Below are 25,985 nucleotides of genomic sequence, written 5' to 3'. Positions count from 1 at the left end.
GTAACTTCTCCAAAATCCTACATTGTGCATCTGCTTTAAGTGCCAGGAAATAAGGGTGCTCTTCACTTATCTCCTCACCTTGCTCATTGCCTCTGCAATTGAGTCTACCATGCCTCCAACCATGCCTACTTCACTAGCAGCTTCATTTAAGGTAACCATGATATCATCCACAGCCTCTTTCATCAGCTGAGCTGCCTCAGTGATTGCATCATGTGTATGTGATGCCTGAAACAAAGAGGACAAGATAAAAATCAACATTCTGTAAGAGAAAGACAACACAAAAGCCTGTATGATTTAAAAATAAACAAAATATGTGAAAATCTTATCTTAATACAAAGACTCTCTAATAAAATAGGTTGGTAGAACCTGTTGTGTAAGAGTCGCACTGATCACACCACGTGTCTTGGAGACGCATGCTCTACTGGGGGAATGTGCCCACTTTATAAAAGGTGGGCTGCACATACTATATGTTTTGGAAGCACACACTACACCTAATTTGGAAGTATGTAAGGCGTGTATAGTTTATTAGTATCACAAGGCACACTGCTTGTGGCTGCTCTAAGGGACTGCATGCAGTGCTCGCAGTATCTTGGAGGCACCTGCTGAGCCTGTTGTATTAGAGGCATGCACAGAGCGCCCAGTCTCTTGAGGCACAGTGTGCACACCCACTCTATTAGGGGCATACACAGTGCCCTGGAGGTGGTGTGCTACACCCACTCTAAGAGAGGCATGTGCAATGCACCCATTGTCTTGGAATCATGGGCTGCACCCATTTCGGAAGGGGTGGGTGCAGCATGCCCACTGTCTGCCCCCAGTAAAGCAGGCATATGTGGCCCTTACAATTCAGGCATATATGTATATATGCCTAATAATATATTCATACATATATGACAATATATTCATACATATATGTAATGTATGCCTAAAGACACTGGACACTCTTCACACGCCCCTTACAGAGTAGGTGCACACAGCCATCTCAAGGACACTGGCCTGCTGCGCACACCCCTAATACAGAGGTTACCGAGCAGGTGCACAAGTGCCTCAAGACACAGGGCACACTGTGCCTGACCCTTAGTGAGCAGGTGCACACTTGCATCAAAGCACTTGGTGGGCAGATCTTCTCATTTATCCCATCTCTGTCCAAGTGTATTCCAAACCCCGTCTTTAACATCCCTACCATCAATGACTGTACCACAGCCTACGTCTCCTTACAAGTATTACAGAACCAACTTATCGACAATTTCACCTTGTCATGCACACTTTTTTGGCTACATCACTGCAGCATTCATTTCACCCTTCCTCCTCTCGCAAATTTGCTTGTTACACACAGTGACTATACCTTGGGATTTCCTCCTCCTTCTTTAGCTGCGTACAACATCTGTAAGGCAGACTCTGCAAGTGTCTTGCTCTGGTCCAACACTGTCATCTGTTGCTGATGATCTAGAGTTTTGGATGCCACACCAACTGCAGCTAAAACCAGGGGTTCGAAGTAACTTGCCAGCTGTGTAACCTAGGAAAGCCAAAATAATCTTTTAACTCCGATTCAGAACTAAGATCAAGAATGGTACTCTTTAACTACCATACATTTATAAAATGTAGGACTGTACCTTGTGCCCAAGCTGAGCTGCTTCTCCCCGTGCTGCGGTAGCTATGGGATCAATTAGGTGGCCAATTTCCTGAACTACTGATGTTAGCTGCTCCTGTAGAGCCTAATAAAAAGAGAAGTTGTCAGTTATTGTTACAGCCGTTCACTTATCAAGTCATACTGTACCATAACAATCAGACTGACCAACTGAAATATTTCCAACTGTTAAATGACCAACTATACCATGACACAAAAATCCATGCTGTCCATTTGATTTCCACGATCATTTCTTCTAGTTTATCCCTCAAAATATGAAAACACAGATAGGCCCTGCTGCTCTTCAGATTGCTATGGCAGATCTAGGGAGGGAAGGGAATGCTGGCTGTCTCCTACTCCAGCTGATAGTAGCAAAATAGCTGCCATTTATCATTGCAATGTGACACCCCCCACCCCCAAACAAACAAAAAAAGCAAACAAATAAAACACTTATTGCTTGCCCTGCAAAGGGTTAATATTTCTGCAGAAATCAGGAAAAACCAGCAGGAGCTCCCATTTAAATATAGATATATTTTTCAAAGCAAACAATACAGCACAAGAGCTCTGCTGTAGACTTTGAAACCAACAGCTGAAATTCCTCAGTAGTGAAAGACAAAGATGACATCTCAGACATGTGGACTGACCCCCGAATACACTCTGTGGGACAGAATTCTAAGCAAATACTAGTGGGCTCCCTAAGACAAACACTGGCTTTCAAAGTTTTGCGTCAGATGCCAGAAGCCACAGAAACATTAACTAGCAGTCATATCACCAAAGGAAACCAAAACAATACACAGGTGGTTCTTAAAAATAACTACTTTGACCAGTACTGATGATTCTGTTACCTTCCCAGAAGCAAAGCACTTCAGCTATCATGTGATTTTACCTAGAAAGATTCTGCTAAGAAAAATTCTTCCCTCAGGCATAGATTGTGCTGAGCGCTCAGCTTTACATGTTCAAATGCAAAGGAAAGCAGCAGTGTGAGCGAGGCTGCTCAGAGCTCCTCTGTTACTGTGCCATCTCCCTTACCTCCACTGATATGTCATCTCTGGTGGCCAGACTCTGGCTGACAGCTGCAAGTGAGGCCTGCTCAATGTCTCTGATGCACCTGTTGATCCCATCAATAGAGTAATCACATTCACGCTGGCCTGGGGCCTTATCCCTGAAAGACAGCAATAGTAATTTGAGCATGATGGGAAGGAGGCAGGCTCTACCCTGAATGCACACCAGCACACTTCATTAACTGATGATACATAAAGCACAGGGGAGGAGGACAACAAGGACCTAAGTGAGCTTTGTGGTACTGACAAAATTTGATTTATGTACCAAGTACTCCAAACACTTTGCAAAAATCAGTACAAGGGCTGGAGACAAAAGGGAGCACGGAAGGAAATATTCCCCATTACAGAGAAATAAATGAGTTGCCTCAGAAGAGAAGGGAAACCACAACCTCCTCACTATGATCAGAGGATTAGCCCAATCAGGTCAACATGAAAATGCAACAGACACTTGGAAACAGGCAAATGGAAAATATATTCCAATTTCTGCACAGTGCAACTATCTCAGAAAATAATTCCTTGGTCATTATCTTTTAAAGTCAGTCCCAAGTATCTCTTAATGAAAAATAGTTTTGAAGTAATTTGTCCTGATGAACAGTCTGCTATATCAGTATAATCACTACCAGAAAATCACTCAACTGTAACACTCCCTAGTGCACTACGTTCATACAATTTAGACTTCATTGATATTGAGAGGTTGAGGACAGAGTACACTCCTAATGAGTTCAAAATTTGTCTGCAATAAACGGATAGAGTGGTTTAACTCAAATATTAAAAAAAAGTTCACACTTGGCAATGACATTCTTACAAATAAACCAAAAAGACTATAGTAAAGAACAGATAGAAGAGAATTTATTTACTATCTGACCTGCCCACAAAAACTACAGTTTTCCACACAGCCCGTGTAGGTAAGCAGTCTGGATGGAAATAATACTAGCTAAATTTGTTACTCCACAGCATTTCCTCTTACATTTGATTTACACTGAATCAGAGCTGTAACTGGAGAAGGAGAACAGAGTAGAAACGAAAAATCAACCCCATGCCGCACAGTGCTGCAGTCATCAGTTACGATTAAACAGCCAGCATGACTAGAGATCTCATGCATAGGAAAACAAGTAATTTACATTAGTGAAGAATACCATGACACCATGGGCTGTACAGTGTTAGTTTATTTTCCCTTTATTGGAACAGCAGAATTAGCACAGATATGGACACAAATGTACTTACTACAAAAGACATACCTGATAGAAGTGATAAGACTCTTAATAGAATCTGAGACAGTATGGGAATGACCAGCTAGTACAGACCATGTAGGGGGGTCTTTTGGATTGATAGCTAAAGAACGAGCAGTCTTGATCAATAAAGATGAGCTCTCCAACATTGTTTTAGCAGAAATTAGAATTGGCTCCTGTGCCCTTGATCCCTGTGGTCAGAAAGGTACAAGATAAAGAACATTTATATTGCTATTTGAGTTTGTACATGCATTCTGCTACTAAAAATAGGTTTAATTAAAAGCAGTGAAATGGCATTGTTGTTTCTTGTATAGTACTACAATATTTACTAGTAAGCAATATGCAAATTGTAGTAAAGTCACTGCTGTCAAATTGTTTTCTCTGTAACATATTTCAGAAAACAGTGTTTAAGTTTGTAAAGGCACCATCTGGCTGATAAACAGGACAAAACAGAGACACTTGTAAACTAGAGATATTTAACAAAGCTCTTGTCACAAAAAGTGTAAGATCCAAGCAAGTATGCTCTTTTCAAAGGAATTACTCTGACTACAATGCTTACTGGATCATCATTTTCATATCTGTTTTAACTCCAGTAAGCTGGTAAACCCAAGGAGCACAGACCTGGGAGGCAGGCTTAGATTTCAGTTACAGCCCCACAATTTTGAAGATGCAACAGTTACTGCATCATCTAATATTGCCAGCTAGAACTGAGGTTGCCAAAAGCAGGAAGTAGCAGTTGTAAAGGCAGTAACAATACTGACCTCTACACTTCTAAGCTTTTATGAAGCTAGAAGGATTTTTTCCCCCCTTAAAGACTTTTATTAGTTACTTTAAATAATAATCTGTTGTAGTTACAGGGATTGACGACAAAACTCTGGAGAAAAATACAGATGACCTGCAAAAAGTTATTCTTTGCAAAGAAACTGCTTCTTGTCATTGTAACTCTACATCATGTTTGGAGGGGAGAAAGCACAGTGATATCCATTCAGTCCTTTTCAGGACTAATTAGACCTTGTGTGTTAATGCTGTTCTTGAGGGGGAAAAGGGACATTTATCACTTTATCACATGCAAGAATCCAGCTAACAAGATAAGCAAGTCACTTGTACCATATAACTTTACTAACAGGAGATGGCCAGTGCTTGCTGAAGCATAACTAGTTTTATCTCACTGGTGGAAAATCAAGATCAGAGGATAAGTGAAAGACTGCAGAATGTCTTATGAACACTCAGGAGCACAGCCACATTCCATGGCCAAGTCTCTACACCCGCTTCATGTCTCCCACCAGAGGATTAATTCAACGTTTTCAACTTTTTCAGGACTGAAGTGCAAAATCCTGCCTACCTCAGTGCTGATCTGTGCTGGTATGCTGACGAATTCTGGATTTGAAGCAAATGCAGTCAGATTTTCCACAGCTTCTATCAAAGGTGCAGTAGCAATTCTGCACTTGTTGCGATTCTCTTCAGAGAAATCACCATCCAGGGCCTGGAAATTAAATCACAATTGAGCGCTACGTGAAAGGGTTTCCTTGTGAAATTCAATGAATATGGTTTAATTCCTCATAGGTTTAAACTGTTGTGTTTGTGTCATCTGAAAATTGAAACTTCTTCCAGAAACAACACTGAGGCAAAGAATGTGATTCTTTAAACTTTTTTTTTTTTCCAAACTTAGCTGATTATTGACCCTAAACTTGACACAGCTGCTTTACTTCACAAGACTGAATAAATGCTTTAAATCATTGCAGTCAGATGACTCTCATAAATCATGTCTCAGTACATCTCCTGCTCCAACAGGTAGAAATGGCTAACAAGTTAGTATTCTCATACAGCTTTTCTTTTTTAAAAGAAACTATGAATTTATTGCTCTCATTTTCACATGAACTAACCTCTTTCATAATCCCACAGAAATATTTCAAAATGAAGGACCTTCTGTGTAACTTTCCAGTCTTAAGAGGATAGCTATTTTTAAAAGAATTTCAGTAGCGTATCAGCTAATGGCTTCCAGAAGAAGGACTAAAATTCATTAGTCCTCTATGCCTTAACTACTATTATTTTTGCTTATAAGAAGTAAAGCTACTCCCTGCTAAAACACAGGCAACTATCTGCAAAACACATTATTACCATTAACAGAAGACTTTTAAACGGGAGCAATATTAACTGCTTCTGTTCGGTTCCAAGTACTACTATTATTTTACTTTTTGTTTGTTTAATTAATGATACAGCTGTCAAAGACCTCCAAATAGCTCTGGATATCGACAAATTTAACACCATAAAAAACCTTCACATTCACTTGTTCACAAACTATTCTGATGGTGCAAGCTCATTCAGCATATCAATACACAGGCACCACATCTCATAATGAATGGGCCAGCCGCCTTTTCTAACATTAACATCATCTAGATCTATCTATTTTGACTATGGCACAGTTATACCACTGGTCATATTTTGCAGGCCAGACCTTCAAAAATGTAATTAATAATTTCTTAAAACATACATATCACAGAAGTTGAAGTGATACAGCTGTTCTGATTCAGGGGGAAAAATGCAGCATGATTAAGCAGCACGTGTACCTTTATCGTCTTCACCAGGTTAGCTGTGCTGTTTGCAACTTCCTTGGCAGACTGCACAAAGTGTCTCTTGGCAACAGGATTTGCTGTCTTTGATGAAGCGATGCGACAGGCATTGCACAGAGCAGAAGTATGTTTAGCCACAATTGTGGCAGCTGACAATACCTGTAAAAACAGACAGCACAGAATAAGGAGACTGTCAGAGCACCAGGACAGTTACTACATTTTAGTTCTGCAAAGTTGTGGTCAAAGCCAGGCAACAGTTTTAAAACAGAACTCCTTTGCTTGGTCACAAACAAATTGAAGTCATGTGTCCTAGCAATGCTAGGCTCAATGCAATCCTTCAGTTACCTGTGATGGGCTGCTTGCTGGATCAACCAAGTTCTGGCAAGCCATCTGGATTGCTTGATTGGCTCTGGCAAACTGAATTGGGTCAACAAGACCCTGCTGACCTGCCTGACTGTTGGGATCTGAAATGCCAACCAAGTAAGCAGCCTAGAAATGGAGAAAGGAAGACAAAAATGATGAAGCAATGCTAAGTCCACCTCGTTCTTTTCTGATAAGCTTGCCAAATGTCATTGCATTTGGTAGTCAGCAATCATCTAGAAATCATACTGTGAAGTACTAGTAACATTATTGTTAGTAATACATCTTCACAAACCTCTGAAACCAAGACACCTCAGCCATTGCACTTCTGAAATTTAATTAGGCAAAACAAAATCATCCCGTTTGCTTAGGCAACTAGTCTTCCTGTAAAGCAAACAAACGCCTCTCCCAACTCCTCCTTACTGACATCAGATCACCTCAGCAAATGGACTATTACTACTGACCATCACATCTGCAGGTGAGCGTCCTGAGCTGCAGGGAGACCATCATATCTGCAGGTGATGGTTTCACTGCAGCTCAAGATGTCTTCTGGCCAAACTTATTTTTTTTCTTCCTCAATATAAGATTGTTTCATGCCTTGAACAAAGACCTTTTGTCAGGACTGGCAAAACAGTGTTGGAAGTCTGCTTGATGAATTTCCGTTACAGATACAGTATTTGTCAGCTCCACATGCTGGTAAGGCAACCCAGGGTTAGATTTGGAGAAGATTAAGTTCAGAATGAGATTGTGTACTGGGGAACTCAAAAAGCAGTTTCCAGATGCAAAGCATAATCTTCCACAGCTTCACTGAAAAGGCTGTATGGGCTTGAAGCACAAGTGAGAGAATCTCATGAGTACAAGTCAGCCAGTTACCAGATCAAACCACAGTGACTTTGTCTTAACTCTAATTGTTGTGATAGCTTAAGATATTTGATTATTCAGGAAGTGAAGAGCTAGAAGGCAGATGGCTTATAATCTGAAATGCAGTCTCAGATTAGGAGTGCAAACTAAACCAAAACTGTATCATTTATTTTTACTGCAGCTTGATTTTGTGTGCTTATCTATGACGTAATATGAGCTGCAAACATGAATTCTATAGACTGCAGCTTTGACATTTGCTTTATCCTCAAGAAAACTTACCTTCCTGATGTCACTTCCTTTCTTTATAAAAATTTGCATGTTATTGTACTCTGTTACTCCTGCAACATACAGCAGCATATTCGTGATTTATGTGTATCCTACACAGAGCACGCTGCCAAGTACAAGGTCATTATTTGGCCAATATTTGGCCAAGACGAAAAAAATCTCAGAATTACACATGCATAAGATTTTTTTTTTTTTTTAAATACGTACATTTGCTTCACAGACTTCAATAGCTTACCTGAGCTGCTGCCTCTGTGAGGCCACAAAGAGCCTTGGATGCAACACCAACACATTCTCCAAAGACTAAAAGATCACCGGTTTTTGCATTCTGGGAAATGCCTGCCATTGATTCTCCAAGAACCTCAGAAATTAAAAAAAAAAAAAAAAAAAAAAAAAAAAAAAAAAAAAAAAAAAGTAAACTTCCAATATGCTTCCCTACCAGTAAAAGGCAAGTGATTCCTAGCCATGAACCTGTTTAGGCTCATGAAAATGCTTGACCTGGCTTTCAGAAATTTTAGCTAGTTAACAAGCTCGTAGATTTGAGCACATTCCTTTGTGTGGCATGAGGGATAAGACATACAGATCAGCACTGGATTTACAGGGCTAACACTATTATAGCTCAATTGAATATGAGGGTACAGAAATAACACGCATTACTTCTTCTGCCATACAGTATTTGTCACAGGTAGCCTGGCTGTAGGTATGTTTCACGAATTTTAGAACATGGCAACCAAACCAGCAACTGCTTTCATACATCCTGGATCTTCTTTACCCCCAAACTCACTGAAATTCACTGGAGATCAAGGTGTATCTAATCTGCTGGAACCATCCGCATATCAAAATGCACATTAACTCCCAAAGCATCTCTCAATAAATTCAGTTTATGTTCTTTTTAAAATTCAAAGTAAGGTCTGACTACAGTAAAGCACCAGAACAAGATGAAATGCATATTCCCAACCCCTTAAGCATTCTGTTTTTCTTTTAGTGAGCAAAGAATTTGATACAATCCCAACACATCAAGTAATAAGGACACCAAAAGCAAAACTTCAAAGCAAGATGTATGACTTGGTATGCTCAAAAATAACTTCAGAGATTTCATACAGATCTTCTGGTGTGCTGGAATATCTGGACTGCTCAGACATTTCACTAAGCTGTTTCACACAGAACAATACCATGGTACTTCATTGCCAAGGCTCCCATTTACACTTGGGCCATTTCTAACATAGCTGCAGTCAAAACATATCATTGTGTATGATAGACATCCTGTAAATTGTCTAATAAATTGGAGGAGAAGGGAGAGAGGTGAAAGCTTAACCAGCATTGCATGCCATAATAAAAAATACTACCAATGAAAAAAAAAAAAAAAAAAAAACTTCAAAGTGACCAAAAAATGCACTGACCTCTAAGAGACTGATCTCAGGCTAAGTTTTACCACGGAATGCAACAGCAACACACACTTTAGAAATAGTGTGCTGTGTTTCTAACATGTTTGATATACATGTGGAAAAGTATGATAACCAAAATATACTTCACAATTGGCACAGAGGTAGCAAAAGGAAGTTACCTTTGAGTTTTCCATTACGCCCTCAATGCAATCAAAATATGAGAGGTCACTCACAGGCTCATTGGGGTTATCCAGCATTCCCTTAACTGTCTGAAAGAAGGAAAGAAACTTGGCTTACTGACAGAGCCAAAGACTGAGCTGAGAAAAATGTACATTATCACAACTGTTCTGCTTACCCCAATGTAGTTGTAACTGTCTCCAGCCAGCACAGAAAACTACAGTCACTGAGGGTTCACATACAGATATGTGCACTACACATGAAATGCTACCCCACATCAACTGAACTACAGTAGCTATTCATTTTTGCACTACCCATCTGTTGGAAGTATATATTAATGTGGTTTACCATGCACTTGTTATGGCTGGCCTATGGTCAGTTAGTAATGCTTGCCTCACATGAGGCAACCTGTTTTAGCATCAGTTCTGAGTAGTCTAACATGTTTTCAGTAATATTTTAACATTTTAAAACTGGAATTAAAAGAGATAGGAGAACAAGCTACCATTTAAGTAATGTCTAGAGATAAAAAGGGCTACCAAACTAAATGCTAGTATCCATCTGCTTGCTTCCTCCTACCGTCAACAGAACCCACCAATATACCTCCCTCTGCCAAAAAACTACAAGCACAAATGGGATTTAATTTTTTGAGTGAAACTGATTCCTGGAAATGAAGAAGTTCATCAGATATTCATTTAGACAATTTAATGCATTTAGATGAAGAAACTTGTAACAAGCTGCAAAATACTGTAGACAGTAATTATCTGATGCTTAAAATATTTGTAAGGTGCCTTTTTCCAAGTTTGGAAGAACCACCTCACTAAGCATCAGGCAGGAAAGACTTGAACTTTCTGAAAAAAAAAAACTAGGTAAGTACTGAAAGATACTAGTATCCTTATCTGACCTTTACCTTGCACCTGAAGGAAGTCTGGGCATGAATGTAAACTATTAGACTTGTTACAGAAATAAACTCCTAATATAAAGGCATACCTACAATATTTGTAAAAGCTTTTTTTTTAAAAAAATCTTTTACATCCTTACAGCAATTAAGAAACTGTGAGAACAATGCAATGTGAGGGAAAGGCTGTGTATTTAGAACAGTTTCCAGTGGCTTCCCATCTCTTTCCCAGTTCTCACAGCAACTGCAGCAATTCCTCATTGTTACTCTTGATCCTTAAATAACACTCTTGTAAAATAAGCCATGTTCCTGAAGTGTTTATACTACTATGGAGACAGAAGTCCTTAAAATATAAAGAAACAACAGCAGAACGCAAGCCAGCACAACTTCATACTAACAGCTAACATGTATTTGCTATTGTTGTAACATCTTTGTGTATTCTATAACCCTTTCAGCTGAAATTCTGTGAAAGTTTAGCTGTCTCTCTGGAGGCCATACAGGAAGGTCCTCCCAAAACACAGTCATCCAGAATCTCCAGGAAAGACTACAGAGCATCCTAACAAAGTCCTGGCTGAAACACACTAAGTGTTTAAGTAACAGCATAAATAACAACCTTCTAAGAACAGAAAATCAAGGAATTACAACTCCCTTCTGTACCCTGCTGGCACTGGGAATGTCCAGCCCACTGAGACTCCTTTTTAATTCACACCAATTATGAATAATAATGACTGAACTGTACTTTATGGGGAGCAAGGAAGAGAAGGGGATAGTAGGGCAAATTTCACTCTGGCCAAAACTATGAGATGTCCAGAGAGGTTCTGTGCTTACCTGGTATGCAAGTAAAACGCCTGCCATATATCTAAGTGAGAAGACAGTGACAGCAGCTAATCAAAGGAAAAGGAAAATCAAACATTTTGGGCCCAGTGCTCTTCAAAAGAGCTTTCTGGATTGCAGTAATACCTCCAGTTCTCTGAGTGCATTGTCACATTCCTTCTGCCCGGGAGCTTGCTGGGTGCACAGTGTGATGAGCTGGTTTATACTTTCAGTCACAGCTCTAGGAAAAGTAGAAGAAACAAGATATATATTTTTAACTTGAACTACTCATTTTGTTAATGCTTCTGTTTCACTAAGTGCATACTATCAAGTTTTCAAGCTTTGATGTTCTATTATTTTTCTTTCCACTGTGTGGGGAATAACTCTGCTGTAAAGTAATTGGCCTTTCCTTAATAAGCTTCCTAGAATCAGAAAAAAAATAAAGCATTTAATAGTGATCACCATCAGAGACAACTGCAAACAATTAAGAAGTTAGTCCCCAGGCAACAGCTTTATTTCACAGTGACACGTGCATTAGGTGTGCATGGCAAGGTCTTGGCAGGGAAGGCTGGAGGGGTGGCCTCTGAGTTCAAGGCCAGGGGCTGCCCTGTGCTGGGTGCAGCTGGTTCCAGCTGACTCCACAATGGACCTACCACAGGACACAGCTGAGCCCAGCAAACAAGCGAGAAGTGCCTCTGGGAATGCACAGTGCAGAAAGGGCACGTGGACTCCTCACCACATGGCAGTGAACACTGGGAGGGAAAGGTGCAACAACCCTGCAAACACCGGTGCCAGAAGAAGGATGGGAAGGTGCTGGAGCAGAGGTTCCTCTGCAGCCTGCGGGAGAGACCGTGCCAGAGCAGATATCCGACACTGCAGCAAGTGGACATTCCCGGAAGGGAACTACAGCCTGTGGAGGTCCCACAGCCTGTGGAGCAGGTTTATCCTGTCACAACCAGTCTGTGAAGGACACACTCTGGAGCAGCTGGTCCTGATACAAACTGTGCTTCATGGAGAACCCATGCTGGGGCAGGCTTATTCTGAAGGACTGTGGTTTGCAGAGAGAATCCATGCTAGAGCAGTCTGTGAAGGACCACAGCCCATACCAAGAACCCACACTGTAGCAGGGGAAAATGTGAGGAGGAAGAAGCAGCAGAGGAGCTGTCATAGACCAACTGCAACCCCCCCATTCCCCAATCCCCTGTACTGCTCGGGGCAGAGGAGGAGGCAGAGTAGTCAGAAATTGAGTGAAATTGAGTCTAGTGATGATGGAGTAGGGCTGAGGGGAAGATGGTTTAAATTGGTCTTTGTTTCTCACCATCTATACTTTAATTAGCTATACATTTTTCTCATGTGTTTTTTTTTTTTTTTTTTTTTTTTTAAACTGTGATTGTAATCACAGTCTTCTCATGTCAACCCATGAGCTTTTTCATGTTATTTTCTTCTGTTGAGGAGGGGTGTGAGAGAGCAGCTGTCTGGGCATGAGGCAGCCAGCCGAAGTCAACCCACTACACTAGCACAATGACATAACTCAGTTGCTTAAAGGCATTTATGACATTACCAATATCTTTTCCTGGTTTTCCTGGTTTGATATTAGCTGAAGAATTTCTGAACTAGCACTCCAGACATCTTAAAATACACAGAAACAAGTGTCCATTATGTCTAAAATGTTTACCTGTAGAGGAGTACTACACCTTTTGCTAGCAGTCATCCATCCTGACATACTGTATTACACACACACACACACGTGGTTCTGCTATATAAAGTCAGTTATCTTTTTTCTTTAGCTGATCATTGATATTTTGAGTCAACATATCGCACTTAAGTTAGAATCAGCAGAGATCAAGGTATTCATTGCACTGAGTTTCTCCAAGAGTTCACAGTGCTTGTGCTGTTGAACACAGCCTGTGTCTGACATATGATCTAGTCACTATTTGTGCTTCCACTGCAATATTCATTATCCCTAGCAACACACTAGACTAGTGGCTAATTAGTCAGGGAAGCAGCTTCTAGAAGAGGCTTTGCAGTAGGGGGAACAAGTCCACCTTTCATTGTTACTAGTCAAAAAATCATTTTCTATAGCTAGGCATGCTATGCAACTTGCAAAACCTTGACTTACATTGTGACACAGGGGAATGCAAGTTTGCATTGTATCTCATGGCAAATTAGAAAAAGGGTGAAGGAAGAGTGCATGGTGAACATGCTTTCCTCTGGCCTTGAAAAAACTACATGGCATATGGGTAGTTTTCTTTTCAGAATACTGACGCTGGATAAAAGTGACTTACAACATCAATAGCATGATTATCTAGATGGATGTTATCATACTGTTACAAAGGAAAGAGGACCTACTTTAAAAATAAAACTGACATATTATATTTCAGGGCAACAAGAATTGAAACAAAGAAGGTTGAAGGGTAAACTTGTTCTCTACAGCTTCCCAAGGAGGGGAAGTAGAGAGGGAAATGATCATCCTTTCTCCCTAGTAACTAATAACAGGATGCACGGGAATGGCTCAAAGCCGTATCAGCGGAAGCTCAAACCACACAGTAGGAAGAACTTATTTACCAAGAGAATAGACACTGGAACAAGCTTCCTAAAGGGGTGGTTGATAGACCATGCTTAAGAGGCATTTGGATAGAGTTCTTAACGATATGTGTTAACTTTCAGTCACCCCCAAAATAGTCTGACAGTTAAACTCAATGATACTTGCTGGTCCCTTCCAGCTGGAACTGCTCTATATCTATTTGTTTAATTGAGAAACCTACCCTTTTTGGTATGCTTTGGTGTCCTTGTGGAGTCATTTTTCCAGGCTTGACCAATGTACCATCAAATGGATTCTTTCTTAAAATCTCTTGAATGTCACAATGATTTCTACAAATTGGAAAAACTTCTTTGCATTCAGACATATAAGCAGATGACAAAGAAGAATGGTTCTGTTAACTCACAGAGAAACTTCATATAAAAATATTTCATTCTCTGTTGATTGTAACCTAAGGGAAATGAGCTGACTTGGAGAATATTAAAGATTAAAGAAAAAACTTGATAGCAGACTCATAGTCTGCTTTGTAGAGGATGCAGTGTGGTCTCACTAACATTAATACTACACACCACAGAAGGAAAATACAAGATGAATCATAGAACCATAAAAGATGAGAGAAAACATGAGAAGGTAAGCCAGTGAGAAGCAATGAAGTTATGCCTTTTTTTCCTCATTTCCTCAGAGAAGATGAAGTAGAAATATATGACCTGACCACATCATAGCAGCAAAGCAAACTGAGCCCTGGCAAGCTTGTCAGAACAACTGCATTTGCAAAGCCACAGGGGATTAAAGAAGGGAAATACGATGGTCCTTTGTGTCTCAAACACAAACCTAGAATTGATGAAATATTTACTTTTTGTTGCTATCTAATGTCTACGCACAGTCTTAGTCATACAGACATGCCTTCACACAAACACCATGGCAAAACAGACTATCTCTGATGACTCTATATGCTGCTTGTGTCTTCCTTTTTATTAAATGTTTCTACAGAGAGAATACCAGCCTGGAAGAAACAAGCAACCAACTGGCTTTCACTGGAGATATTAACTACACTCTACACTCTAAGGAAACAGCAATGTTCCAAGTCTAAAGCAGAAGTCCATAGCAGTCTGGTGCTGTGCCAGTAACACAAACACATGCGACTCCTTCATTTGTATTCAGTATGTGTTTGATTATCTACAACTTCTCTACAAGTCCACATATTTCTGAGGAGACAAGGTAAATGTCAGAGTATTTTTGTAAAGAAGACAACAAAAAGTAGCATACCTTACTTCTTTAAGTATTCCTTTATTAAGACTGGATTTTACTTTTTAAAATTAAGTTATTTGACATTAAAGGAGTGATGATTCCAGGGTCCAGGACAAACACCAACTGCGTTATCCTCAAAGAAGTAAGTCTTAAATTACTCACTTGCTCTCCAGGCTAATCTTTGTGGGAGTAAACATTTTGGAAGACAGTATTGAGAGTGGCATCCGAACTTTATTTCAGATTTTCACATGATAATATTGACATTTCTAGGTCTGAGTGCCTAGCTGTCCTTCAGCAGTCCCCTTCCAGTTTGATAGTTGAACATTCAATTTAAAGACATAAGTTCAATTGAGAAAAAAAAAAAAAAAAAAAAAAACATGAAAAGGATTTGGGAAAATGAACAAAAGGTGATTATCCAAACACCAAAAGGTGTGTATTCAAATAAACACTGGGCACTGAGGCTGAGAAACAGAGTCCAAACAATGAAATTCAGGGTGTGGTTAAAAATCCTTAAAGTAAGAGAGTATCTTCCATCAAATAATCATACCCTATCAGGTAACCCTTTAAAGTTTTCTTGATCATACACGCTTTTGTTGATAGGTAGCCACAACATGATTATTACAAACAGCCTATATAAGGACATTATTCAATTTCTTGTCTTTGTTAAGGATTGAGACTTGTCAGAAAATAGATGGAAAGAGAAGCAGGTAGAGCACACTAGTCCCTTTCAAAAAACAGGCCAACTCTTCAACTAGTAGTTCATATTTCAACCAAGGGTAACGAGTTATGTCAGATAAAGGACTACCCTGAAATAAGCAATTTGCCTTGGACCAACATTAATTTAAATAGAACTGTAGTTTCCAACCATTCAGTTAACTATATCTGCAAGAATACCTAAGCACATTTTAAGTAGTGCTGAGGAAAGCAAACACGTTAAGTAAAACAAAATAAGCAATACATTCTTACCTTGCTGCTGCTGCTAAGAGATTTTTGGCATTAGGAGCTCCGGGATCAACAGACAGAGACTTGGCAGCCAGTAACAGTTTGCTTGAAGCCATAGAGATGCTCTTGAGGTTACCTATTACTTGAATCTGATCTTCTTTAGTCTGAAAGACCATACCCACATAACATTAAATGCCTAGTTTGCAATAAAGTGTGTGCTAAAACAGCATCTGGAAACCCAGTCTGCTATCCACCTGAAACCACTGGCATGCAAGGGAATTCAGTCCAAAGGAGGACATGGACCAAAGCCTCTGTTCACCCAGACAGGTGCCTCTAGCTCCATTCACATAACAGAACAAGAAACCCATGTAACAAATAGCTTTATTTCTAACAATGGCCGTATTCATAAACAAGCAAGGGAGAAACTTTACTACTTGTTGAACAATGCTTTCATTGTCAAGATTCTCATACGTCTCTGCCTGGCACAACTGATCCTCATTACTCCATCAGTGTGTACTGTCTGTATTCTACCATCCTGCATAACCCATAAGCTCTCTTGCATTTAACTGGGATTAATCCCACAAAGATATCTACAGAAAGTCCTCTGCCTCAAGAAAATAAATTTTTATAATCTTACTTTAGAACATCCAAGTCAGAATGCTTACTATTCTTCACTAACTTTAAACCATTGCTTGAAAAGGATAACCTTCATGTGTGCACAATTACAGGGAAGCACCGCAAATAGCTATAACAGTATTCTTCTTTCAGTCATCGGTAGAAGTTAATTTGTTCCTTCTAATAGTCTGTTTAGGGTTTTAAATTTAGACGTTGTATATTACTTAGATGATGTGAATAGCTTTTAATCTGTATTTACATTCTGCTCTCCTCCCTACCCTCTTCTGCCCGTTCACAAAGCATCCAAAGTATCTGGTATGGCTTCTGTTCAGGCCAAATAACTAGACACAGACAAAAGGCATTCTCTATTCAAATATGAGCCAGTATTACCTAAGATGGTTTTAATTCACTATGACAGCAGGAGAAGCAAATCTTCGCAGTCCACAAGGTCATCAGCACCTGGAATTCTCTTTTCAATTAACTGTTTGCACCAGCTCATATAATTTCTACCCTTGCCTGCACTCAACTGTTTTATTCAGATTGTTTTATTCAAATAAAATATTTTACAAGTTAATGAAGCCCATGGCTGAAGAGATAGATATCAAACTCCTATTTAATTCCAGAGAATCAGCTGATATTTGGTGCCTACTTCACTTCATGGATCTGAACCTGAATGATTAAAGTTTAATGAAGAATAATCAACAGTTTTTGCCTGATCTCTCTGTTCTGCATTATCTACAAAGCGTTTGCTTTATAGAGACAGTTCATAAGTGACTTTGAAGGACTAGTGTACTCCTTAGATTTCCTTCCTATTTCCTCTGGCAGCAATTGTTAGGTTTAAAAGTTCCTTTTACTAAGACAATACAGTCCAAAAATTCTTTTTTCTCCATCCTCCTAGCTCACCTAGTATGTGACCCTTCTTTCTATGCTGGCCTTTGCTATGTTAAATCATCTTTAATTGACCCACTTCCTCAAATCTGTACACCTAAACCGAGTAAGATAATGAATGAGATAGCTCCAACTTGAAATGAGCACCCAGACTACTAGGAATAAACTAGGTAATGTGACAACACTCTTGAATGTTACTGAGTTTGTCAGAATAGACCTAGAATAGATGGTAAATCACCAAACAGACTTCAAGTGCTACTGAAATAGAAACAACTCTTGCCATAACCTGTGAGAGGTTCAGCAGGCCTTTGTACTTTCAGATATACAGCTTATATATTAGTTAGCTAACAGCCCAAACAAGCCAGAAGGAGCATGAAATCACATTTCTGACTGGCCACAGAAACGAAAACGCAAATGCTAAGCTCACTTCAGTCCAGATGACTGCTTCATAACATACATCCCCTGTTATATTTGGATACACTTACAATAGTATATTATACTGTATTCCCAAATTAACCTTGGTCCCAGTTAGCAACGTAAAAAAAAAAAGCACACACGCTTACTTGGGCTTGACCAGCCATTTCGATCCCAGCATCAAGAAATTCATCAAAATCATCACTAAATTTTCCAGATGCTGCAGCCAGTTCCCCACTTTGGCCCCGTGTAGCATGAACAACTTCTCCTGCTGACTGGTTCAGATCTGCTGCTGCCTGGTTCAGTTCGCTCTGAGCTTCTTGAAATGACTTTGAACTTGGAGGTAGCTGTAAGAGACAAATAACTATTTTATTGTCTACCATGTCACACCAACCCTTTGTGATGATAGAGTCCAACACAATTCAAGAACACTAAATTCAAGACAGCAATAGGCCCCCCATACAAGCTAAAATGGAGTACTGCATCTGAACTGCCAGTTAATCAGTCCTAAAAAGCTGAATAGTCCAACTACGGGATAGTTATCAACCAGAAATCTACACAGCAAGCTTTGTCCTGCTGTTTCTTTCAATGGACAGACAATCAAGCAAGCCTTTCAAGGGACAGAGAAGATAACAGCTATTTTGTAGTCCAACTATGAAACTCAAAGTAATGAACTCAGTAGAGAAAGTGGGAGAAATTTATTCTTCAAGTCATCCTTCACTTCTACAAACAAGCCTTCCAGAATAACCTAGAAGTATCGGCTGTTCTTCAATGACTAAATTTAGTCCTGACCTGGTTCAACCAAGCATCATTGCACTAATATTTAAATATAATCCCGCCTTCATTCACAGGGTAGCAGGATCACCAGTAGATGAGACAGAGTTGTTCAAGTCATGCAACATTCAAGCAAGTTAGCAGTGCTCACAGTTGTTTTCTTGTCCCCCCTCCACCCTTCCCTGACATGGATGCAGATAAATATAACAATTCATCTCTTCACACTAAACGGTTGTAGATGCACTAAAACTTCTTAAAGGACCATTCTCCTTCAACTGAATTGGTCACCTAGGTGTGAAATGGATTATAATTCATAATTCTCATTTTCATATTCAATTTGTGAAGTTACAGTTAGCATTCTCAAAAACAAAACTAAACCCTAATGGTGACATAAGACAGCAATTTTAATACTGCCTTCATAAGCCCTAGATACATTTCAACTTTCCCATGAACTAGAAAAACAGCATTTTAGCCAAGTAATTAATCTCTTAAACCTGCAAAACAAATAAAACATACTTGAAGTATACTTCATGTACACTTGCTACATAATTTGATATGTGGAAAACCCAGTTCAGCTCTTCAATTCTCTCCATTTATTTGTATGGTAAAAGACATCTCACCAAATCAACAAGGAGCTTCTTGCTAGACTCTCCAATACTCTTCAAAGCCACATCGACATCCTTTTGTCCAGGTAGACAATTCACACAGTTATTCAGCGAGTGAGACACTGCTTTTGCCACCTACGACACAGAAGTAAACACACTGACACTGAGAAAGACTTAAGCATTTAGCTAACAAACAGGAGGAACAGTCTAGAGCCATCAATCTAGAAGTCATTTTTACAATTCTGACTCCAACAAAACCATATTTGAAGCTTGGAATAAAGGTTGTACCACCCTAGCTATGGAAATGCACCAGAAGTTAACTGTATGCTAAACAGAAAAATCCTTTGTGTGCCACTTATTTCAGATAAAGTCCAGATACTTATTTAAATCATATCTCACCTCCTAAGAAATTATTTGAAATACAGGCCAATTAAAAAGATCTCTTCAAACCAGTTAAAGAACCTATTACTCCTTACAATCTTTAAAAGCAGTTGTGCTATTCATGTACAAAAAAGTGTGCTCACTTTTCGAAGATAACATGAGTACTAATCCTTCTTTTGGCAATGAGTTTAACAGGTGTTTCATCTTGCAATCAAGCAGCCCACTCTAAATATGTTGTGGGTAAAAGCATCTAATTTCATCTTTGCATAAGTTGATTTCTCTGAAAGATGATTAAAATGCACTAAGCGCCATCTACATTCTTTGACATAAGCATAATGTTACTATTTGAGAGCTACTGGCAGTAAAAGGCAGCTCTCTGACATTTCTTGAGGCCTGATCTGTTGTATTCTTTTACTGTTTAGGGCTGTGTTCTATGCAATTTTAGTGGGTTTTCCATAATTCACATCGCCACAACTTACCTGGGCTAATCTCTGCTGACTGTCCGCATCCCCCGGTGCAGCCAGGGCCTGCTTTGCCTCCTGAATAAGCATAGCAGAGCCTTCCATGACATCCCTTGCTGAATCCAACATTGCATGTGCCGCTACAGGGTCAGTAGTTGATGCTGCAACCCCTCGTGCTGCCTGAGCCAAAGTCTTCAAAGCCTGAGCAGTTTCTCTTGCAGCAACTCCTATGTTCAGATTTCATCAAGGAGTTTATTAGCACTCTTAAAGACTTTTTTTTTATTTTATGACAGCTGAATTTGCAGGTTATGATCACATTGCAACACAACATTTCAAATGCAGTTTAAAAGATAACCTTCAAACATGACCACATTTCAAATACATAGCATCATTTGCCAAGAGAAATGCCTGTAGTGAAGCCATAAAGTAAATCTTATACCCCTAAGAGGACATTCCAGAGCAGCTATAGATCAATGCCTAAATAAGTGAAGCAGGGGTAAAGAAGGAAAGCTAAAAAGTGGAAAGAAGATAAAACTTGCAGGGAAAAGTGATTGTCTCCAAGAACTGTGTACATGACTTCAAAGGGGGGAAGCGATTGTCTGCAAGAACTGTGTATATGATTTCAGAGCCAGAGCACCTGTCATTTCTGAAAACGTGGCTTTGGGATTTTATAGAAACAACAGAGAAATAGCTTAAGTTCAAGCAATTAAAAATTAAATACAAAGAAAACATTAAGAATGAGGTAACTTCACGTAACTTAACCCCACTGTGAGTACAAGCAGATAAAAATAAAGTGAGAGAACGTCATGAAATTGCTTTTAAATACATAGTGAAAAGAAACTTACTATTGCAGCTTCAGACAAGAGGGAATGATTAATTAGTGAAGATAAGCTGTAAAGACTTTTCGTCACTAAGAACAGCAGAATATGCCACAATACCTGCAAACACTCAGCACTTGTTCAAGCAAAACAAAATACCATGATAGAAAATAGCTACATGAGCTCTGAAAAGGAACTCATTGCAAAACTTCCCAACTGAACAGCTTTTATAGCTTGATGTTAAGAGAACTAGATTATCAGATATCAGCTGCAAGTACCTGTATTCCTTCACCAGATATCCAGTGCTAACTTCTGCATAACTATGTAATAGAAACACAAGCCTTATTAATCCAATTACATCTGCTTCAAATGAAAGCAACTGTAAGTTACTTAGCCATGATGCAGTTGTATCTAATGAAGTGGTAATTGCCGTAACAGATTTTATCACTAATATAATGAAAATTCTACTGTAGCGTTTGCATCAACAGCTTTCATTTTTTACATAAAGGAGGGAATGGAACATTTTATCATTTATATGTAAACCTTCCCCAGCAACCCCCTGCAAGGAGCTTTCTCTTTATTAAGTGCTTCAGTCCCTAAAAGCACAGGTATAAAAACTGGGGCAATGTATAAAGAGAACTGATCACAGAATCCGCATGCCAACATTCCCTGTTGGCTTTACCCCCAAACTATACAAATGTGATTAATGAGCCGGAGAAGATAGCTGCATTATACATGGGAAATGGTGAAACATCTAGTAAGAGATGCAATGTTTTAAACATTACCAAATCATCCCAAGTATGTTTGCATCTTGTGTTGCAAAACATATCCAAAGACCCTTTCAGGACTTGTGAAAGGACACAGAAACATTTCAGTGGCACTGGCCTTTAAATCGCTTTACATTTCAGTTCTGTCCAGAAAGAGTTTGTGACACTTTCAAAAACAGCAGATGTCTCAATCTGGTTATGTACATACAGCAGATTGGAACACTACTCTTTTATGAAGCACATTATTTACATTAGCAATTCCTACTAACTTGCCAAAATTCACTGTCAGCATAGAAATAAAGAAGTGAACAACTACTTGACTTCAGCACTCTGTGATAAGAGAGCCTTCTAACAAACATCATTTGGGAAGCAGACATTATGAATAAAATGGTACCTGTGTAGTGTTCTACACAGACATTCTCACAGACATTATGAATAAAGTGGTACCTGTGTAGTGCTCATTGCCTTGAGCAGCGCAAGTTAGCAACTGGGCCATTGATGAACCAACTGCTTTGGAGGTACTTCCCAGATCCTGAGCACATTTCTCAAGCTGTGAAAAGGTGCAAAGGACAGAATTCTTCACTTAAACTTTACTAAAACACACTTGCCTTTTAAACAGTGTTAAGAAAATTCCTCTCCTACCAAAAACAAGCTTCTATCTCAGCAACTGAACACAGAGTTTCTCTGAAGCCTTTATAGCATGTTTTCCCTGCCCAAGTTGAAATAAATTTATATATTAGGTCATAAAAACAACAAAATTAGAATTACAACATTTAATAATCAGCAATGGAAATCACTACCTTAAACTGTGGTGAGAAGGCAGTTTTTACTGAATAAAATATTTCAGTTTCTAAGAACACCAACTTTTGAGTTCTCATCTTTGTCCTCTATGAAAAACATTATCATTTTGGAAAGACTGAAACATTACTACTACTAAATAATATTTTTTCAATATAGGAGGTGGCTCTACAGTCCTGTGAGCACTTCTGCTACAAGAAAACATTCCTCTGGTGTAGCAGGAACATAGAATCTTTTCAAGAGAATCAGTGCAAAATCCCACCAGCATGATAATTATCCAAAGCCTCACGATTTATTTTGCCTCAAACACTTAATTTTTTATCAGAAAAGTTTGTTTATAAATGAAGGACACCCTTCATTAATTACAGTTTCTCCTGGGAGAGGTTTTAGCTGTCCATCCACAGCTGCCATCTTTGCATCTTGCAGTTCATTTTTGAGTGTCTGGACTGTATTCAAAGCAGAATCGATCTCCATCGGGCCACACGCTTCATGAGCCTATTCAGAAATCAGATCAGTAACACTATTAGCACCTATAAGACACTATTAGAAACAGTAAATGCTTCAGATACAATCCCTCCAAAATACCTATTGGTCTCATGACTTCAGCGGCCGCTGTGGACGCTCTACACATCATGGCTTCCAAGCTACTGGACAATACTCTTAGCTTGTGAATAGAGTATCTTAGCTAGTGAATAACACTGGTAAGAGCCACCACAGGAATGAGATGCACTTACCTTGTATATACACATCTTCACATTAGGTAGTCCAGGTACTGAGAAAGTAACTCCTGCAGTTTGGACTTCACCTTTGACAGATAGCGTAACATATTTCAAGTCACATTGAACTCTCTAATCTGGCAGCCCACAATAATCAGTAACTTGGCTGAAAATTTTGCAGATTGCTGAGGTGTAATTTGAGGTGTAATTTTTGCTACAATCCTGTTTTGGGGCTTCAGCATTCACAAGATAAGGCTTTCCACTACGACTTTTTTTTTTTTTTTTAAAAAAAAAAAAAAACAAACAAACAAACAAAAAAAAACGAACATCAAGTTTAGAAGTCGGTGTGTCAAACAAAGACACCTTCTACCCCTCATATTTAAAGGGAATAGTTCCAGGCTAACTGTGTGCATACCTCCCTGCCATGTTTCTGGTATGTCAGTAGTACCACAAGCTTTTCAGTTTTCTTCTCAGTTTTTCTTCCCCTGTCCACTACAACACAGAAGCCAAATGGGACTGAGCAAACCATGCATGAAGGCAACACCGAAGCTAACACTGCCTGAGCATGAACCATTCCCTTTAGGTGCAAGGGGGAGAAGACAGTAGAGGCAAGGAGTGAACCTGTGACAACCATTTGGGCCATCTTGCTTTAGCTAATTAAAACTACTATCCTACCTTCTGAGAGGCAGTTCGTAGCTCAGCTAAGCTGGTTGCAAGGTTCTTCGCGCACTGACTTAGCTGCATTGCTGCTGCTTGATCAGTCACAGTGGGTACTGCAGCTTTAGCAGATGCCACCATCTTACTTCCAGGCTGTCCAAAGAAGAACCCGGAACACAATTTTATGAGTTCATTTTCTTTAAATAAGACAGGATTTTTTTCTGGTTCCACCATTCACACATTTTTTTGCTGGTTCCCCCATGCGCACAACCGTGAGCTTTTTACATCTACAATGACCACTTCATGCACTTGCCTGCTCCTTATCCATGAACCTCCTAGACTGCAATCTTTTTATTCACATGCTACACCCGATCATAATTCCAAATTGCAGTGTTGTCTGCAGCAGAAAACATTTGTTCTTTACTAGTACACCAGTCACTTTGTAGGCAACAATGGAAGCCAAGAGACCTTAAAGTATTTGTACAGACTGCTTAAAAGCTATTTCTTCTGCTATTCTAGGTGGTATGATCAGGTCCAGATGGTATCAATGGGAAATTTCTTTCAGCATTTCCAAATACTAAATTATTTCAAAATGTACACTAAAAAAATTAATACAAGCAATGACTCTTCACAGGGTTGGTTTCCTGCTAATGCAGTTAAGCTGCTTTCCTGATTCACACCACCACTTTGGTACATACATACAGCCAGAGAGGAGGCAGATCATTTTAATAACTACAGAGGGAATCATACAGCAAAATAGTGACAGAACTGTGTGTGATGCTTCTAGTACATGAGACCATAAAGAACCTGCTAACAGTATTTAATGAAAGAGTTCACTTCCACTTCATATTGAAGGCATAACTGATGCTTATTAATGATAGTGTCATGATAGTGTCATTACACAATTAATTTCCTCAGTTTGTTTCTTGTCAAGAGTAAACCCAATAGCATTATCAACCCTCTTGACTTGGTCTTTTTTACTTTTTTTTTTTTTTTTTTTTTTGGGGGGGGGGGGGGGGGGGGAGGGGAGATGTTTTGGAAGAAGCAGAGTCAAGATTTGTTTTGAACGGAAGCCAAATCGAGATGTATAGTATCTGTAGGTTAATATCTAAAAATCATCGTAATGTTCGTTCCCTTTGTGAAAAATTCTCAAGATTGTTGCTGCAGCACTGCGACTCTACCTTCACTACAGATGGTTACAACATCATCTCTTATATTCAAGATCCCCATTTATAAAGATGCTGAATTGTCACTACCTTGATCATAAAACTTTCCAAGAAAGCAAATGCTACTACAACAAATGTTTTTTTCTTCATAAATTCCAGTTTTTCTGTTTTTTATATCCAGAAGTTTGGCAGTTCTCACTCTCCACAGGTTCAACATGTTTCAGCCACGTGACCTGAGGAGCTAAATTGTCCTTAGCCATGACAAAATCCCCCTGCAAAGAGCTTCTTTACATTGTTTGTAACAGTTTACTGCTTATTTGTCACAAACAAAAACATAATTAAGAAGTGCCTTTTCTTCTCATGGAATCTACTACAATGATTGATTTACTTCACCTGAAGGAAGTTTTGGCTGGAATTTATTAGAGCAAGCTGAGCACTGAGGTCTTCTGCCTGAGCTTGACTTCCTCGTACACCCTGCACCAACTGAGGAATGTGGTCTGCAACATTCTATAATAAACAAAAGGAGAAGTTTCCAGCATAAAAATATGAACCCTCTAACATTAAAACAAGCCCTTTCCCTGTCCCTCTCAAATACAACTGGTAAAACTCACAGGTATAATACTCTTATGACTTCAAAGAATTTGTTTAGGAGTCCATGAAACTCAATTAATACGTGATCGGACTTCTCAGAGACATTCTGTTTTTACTTAGAAATGTTTATTTCCACCACTCATTAGTTGAAAGATCCTACTAAACAATCAAGATTCTTGTGAAAAAATAGGTATTTATACAGCATTTTGAATGATTTCCTTTGTATGCATACATGCCAGTAGCAGAGATAAGTGACAAATTTTCAAAAGAGAGTCCCGTTTTCAGAAAAGCAAAATAGAGTACCTCATGCTTCTTTTCTTTGACATCTAATACTAAGTTTATAGTATA

At 39.2% G+C, this 25,985-nt stretch overlaps 1 protein-coding gene across 3 annotated transcripts in view; it reads right to left on the bottom strand.

Annotated features, from left to right (window-relative positions):
* TLN2 (talin 2) overlaps positions 1-25,985 on the bottom strand; it is a 174,831-nt gene that overhangs the window by 43,447 nt on the left and 105,399 nt on the right. For all 3 annotated transcript variants that reach the window (XM_084293342.1, XM_084293344.1, XM_084293343.1), the window contains exons 25-43: positions 25,440-25,553; positions 23,899-24,033; positions 22,874-23,002; positions 22,157-22,259; positions 20,143-20,351; positions 19,298-19,417; positions 18,053-18,250; positions 16,011-16,150; positions 11,405-11,498; positions 9,552-9,641; positions 8,226-8,348; positions 6,830-6,973; positions 6,482-6,643; positions 5,257-5,397; positions 3,924-4,105; positions 2,654-2,786; positions 1,611-1,712; positions 1,343-1,513; positions 79-225 (exon numbers count right to left, since the gene is read on the bottom strand). In XM_084293342.1, coding sequence (XP_084149468.1) covers positions 79-225; positions 1,343-1,513; positions 1,611-1,712; positions 2,654-2,786; positions 3,924-4,105; positions 5,257-5,397; positions 6,482-6,643; positions 6,830-6,973; positions 8,226-8,348; positions 9,552-9,641; positions 11,405-11,498; positions 16,011-16,150; positions 18,053-18,250; positions 19,298-19,417; positions 20,143-20,351; positions 22,157-22,259; positions 22,874-23,002; positions 23,899-24,033; positions 25,440-25,553 — 2,637 coding nt within the window. The remainder of the gene's footprint in view (positions 1-78; positions 226-1,342; positions 1,514-1,610; positions 1,713-2,653; positions 2,787-3,923; positions 4,106-5,256; positions 5,398-6,481; positions 6,644-6,829; positions 6,974-8,225; positions 8,349-9,551; positions 9,642-11,404; positions 11,499-16,010; positions 16,151-18,052; positions 18,251-19,297; positions 19,418-20,142; positions 20,352-22,156; positions 22,260-22,873; positions 23,003-23,898; positions 24,034-25,439; positions 25,554-25,985) is intronic.

The sequence above is a fragment of the Netta rufina genome (assembly GCF_964035555.1).
Source record: "Netta rufina genome assembly, chromosome: 11".
Taxonomy (NCBI): Eukaryota; Metazoa; Chordata; class Aves; order Anseriformes; family Anatidae; genus Netta; species Netta rufina.
This window is presented reverse-complemented; position numbering and strand designations above follow the sequence as displayed.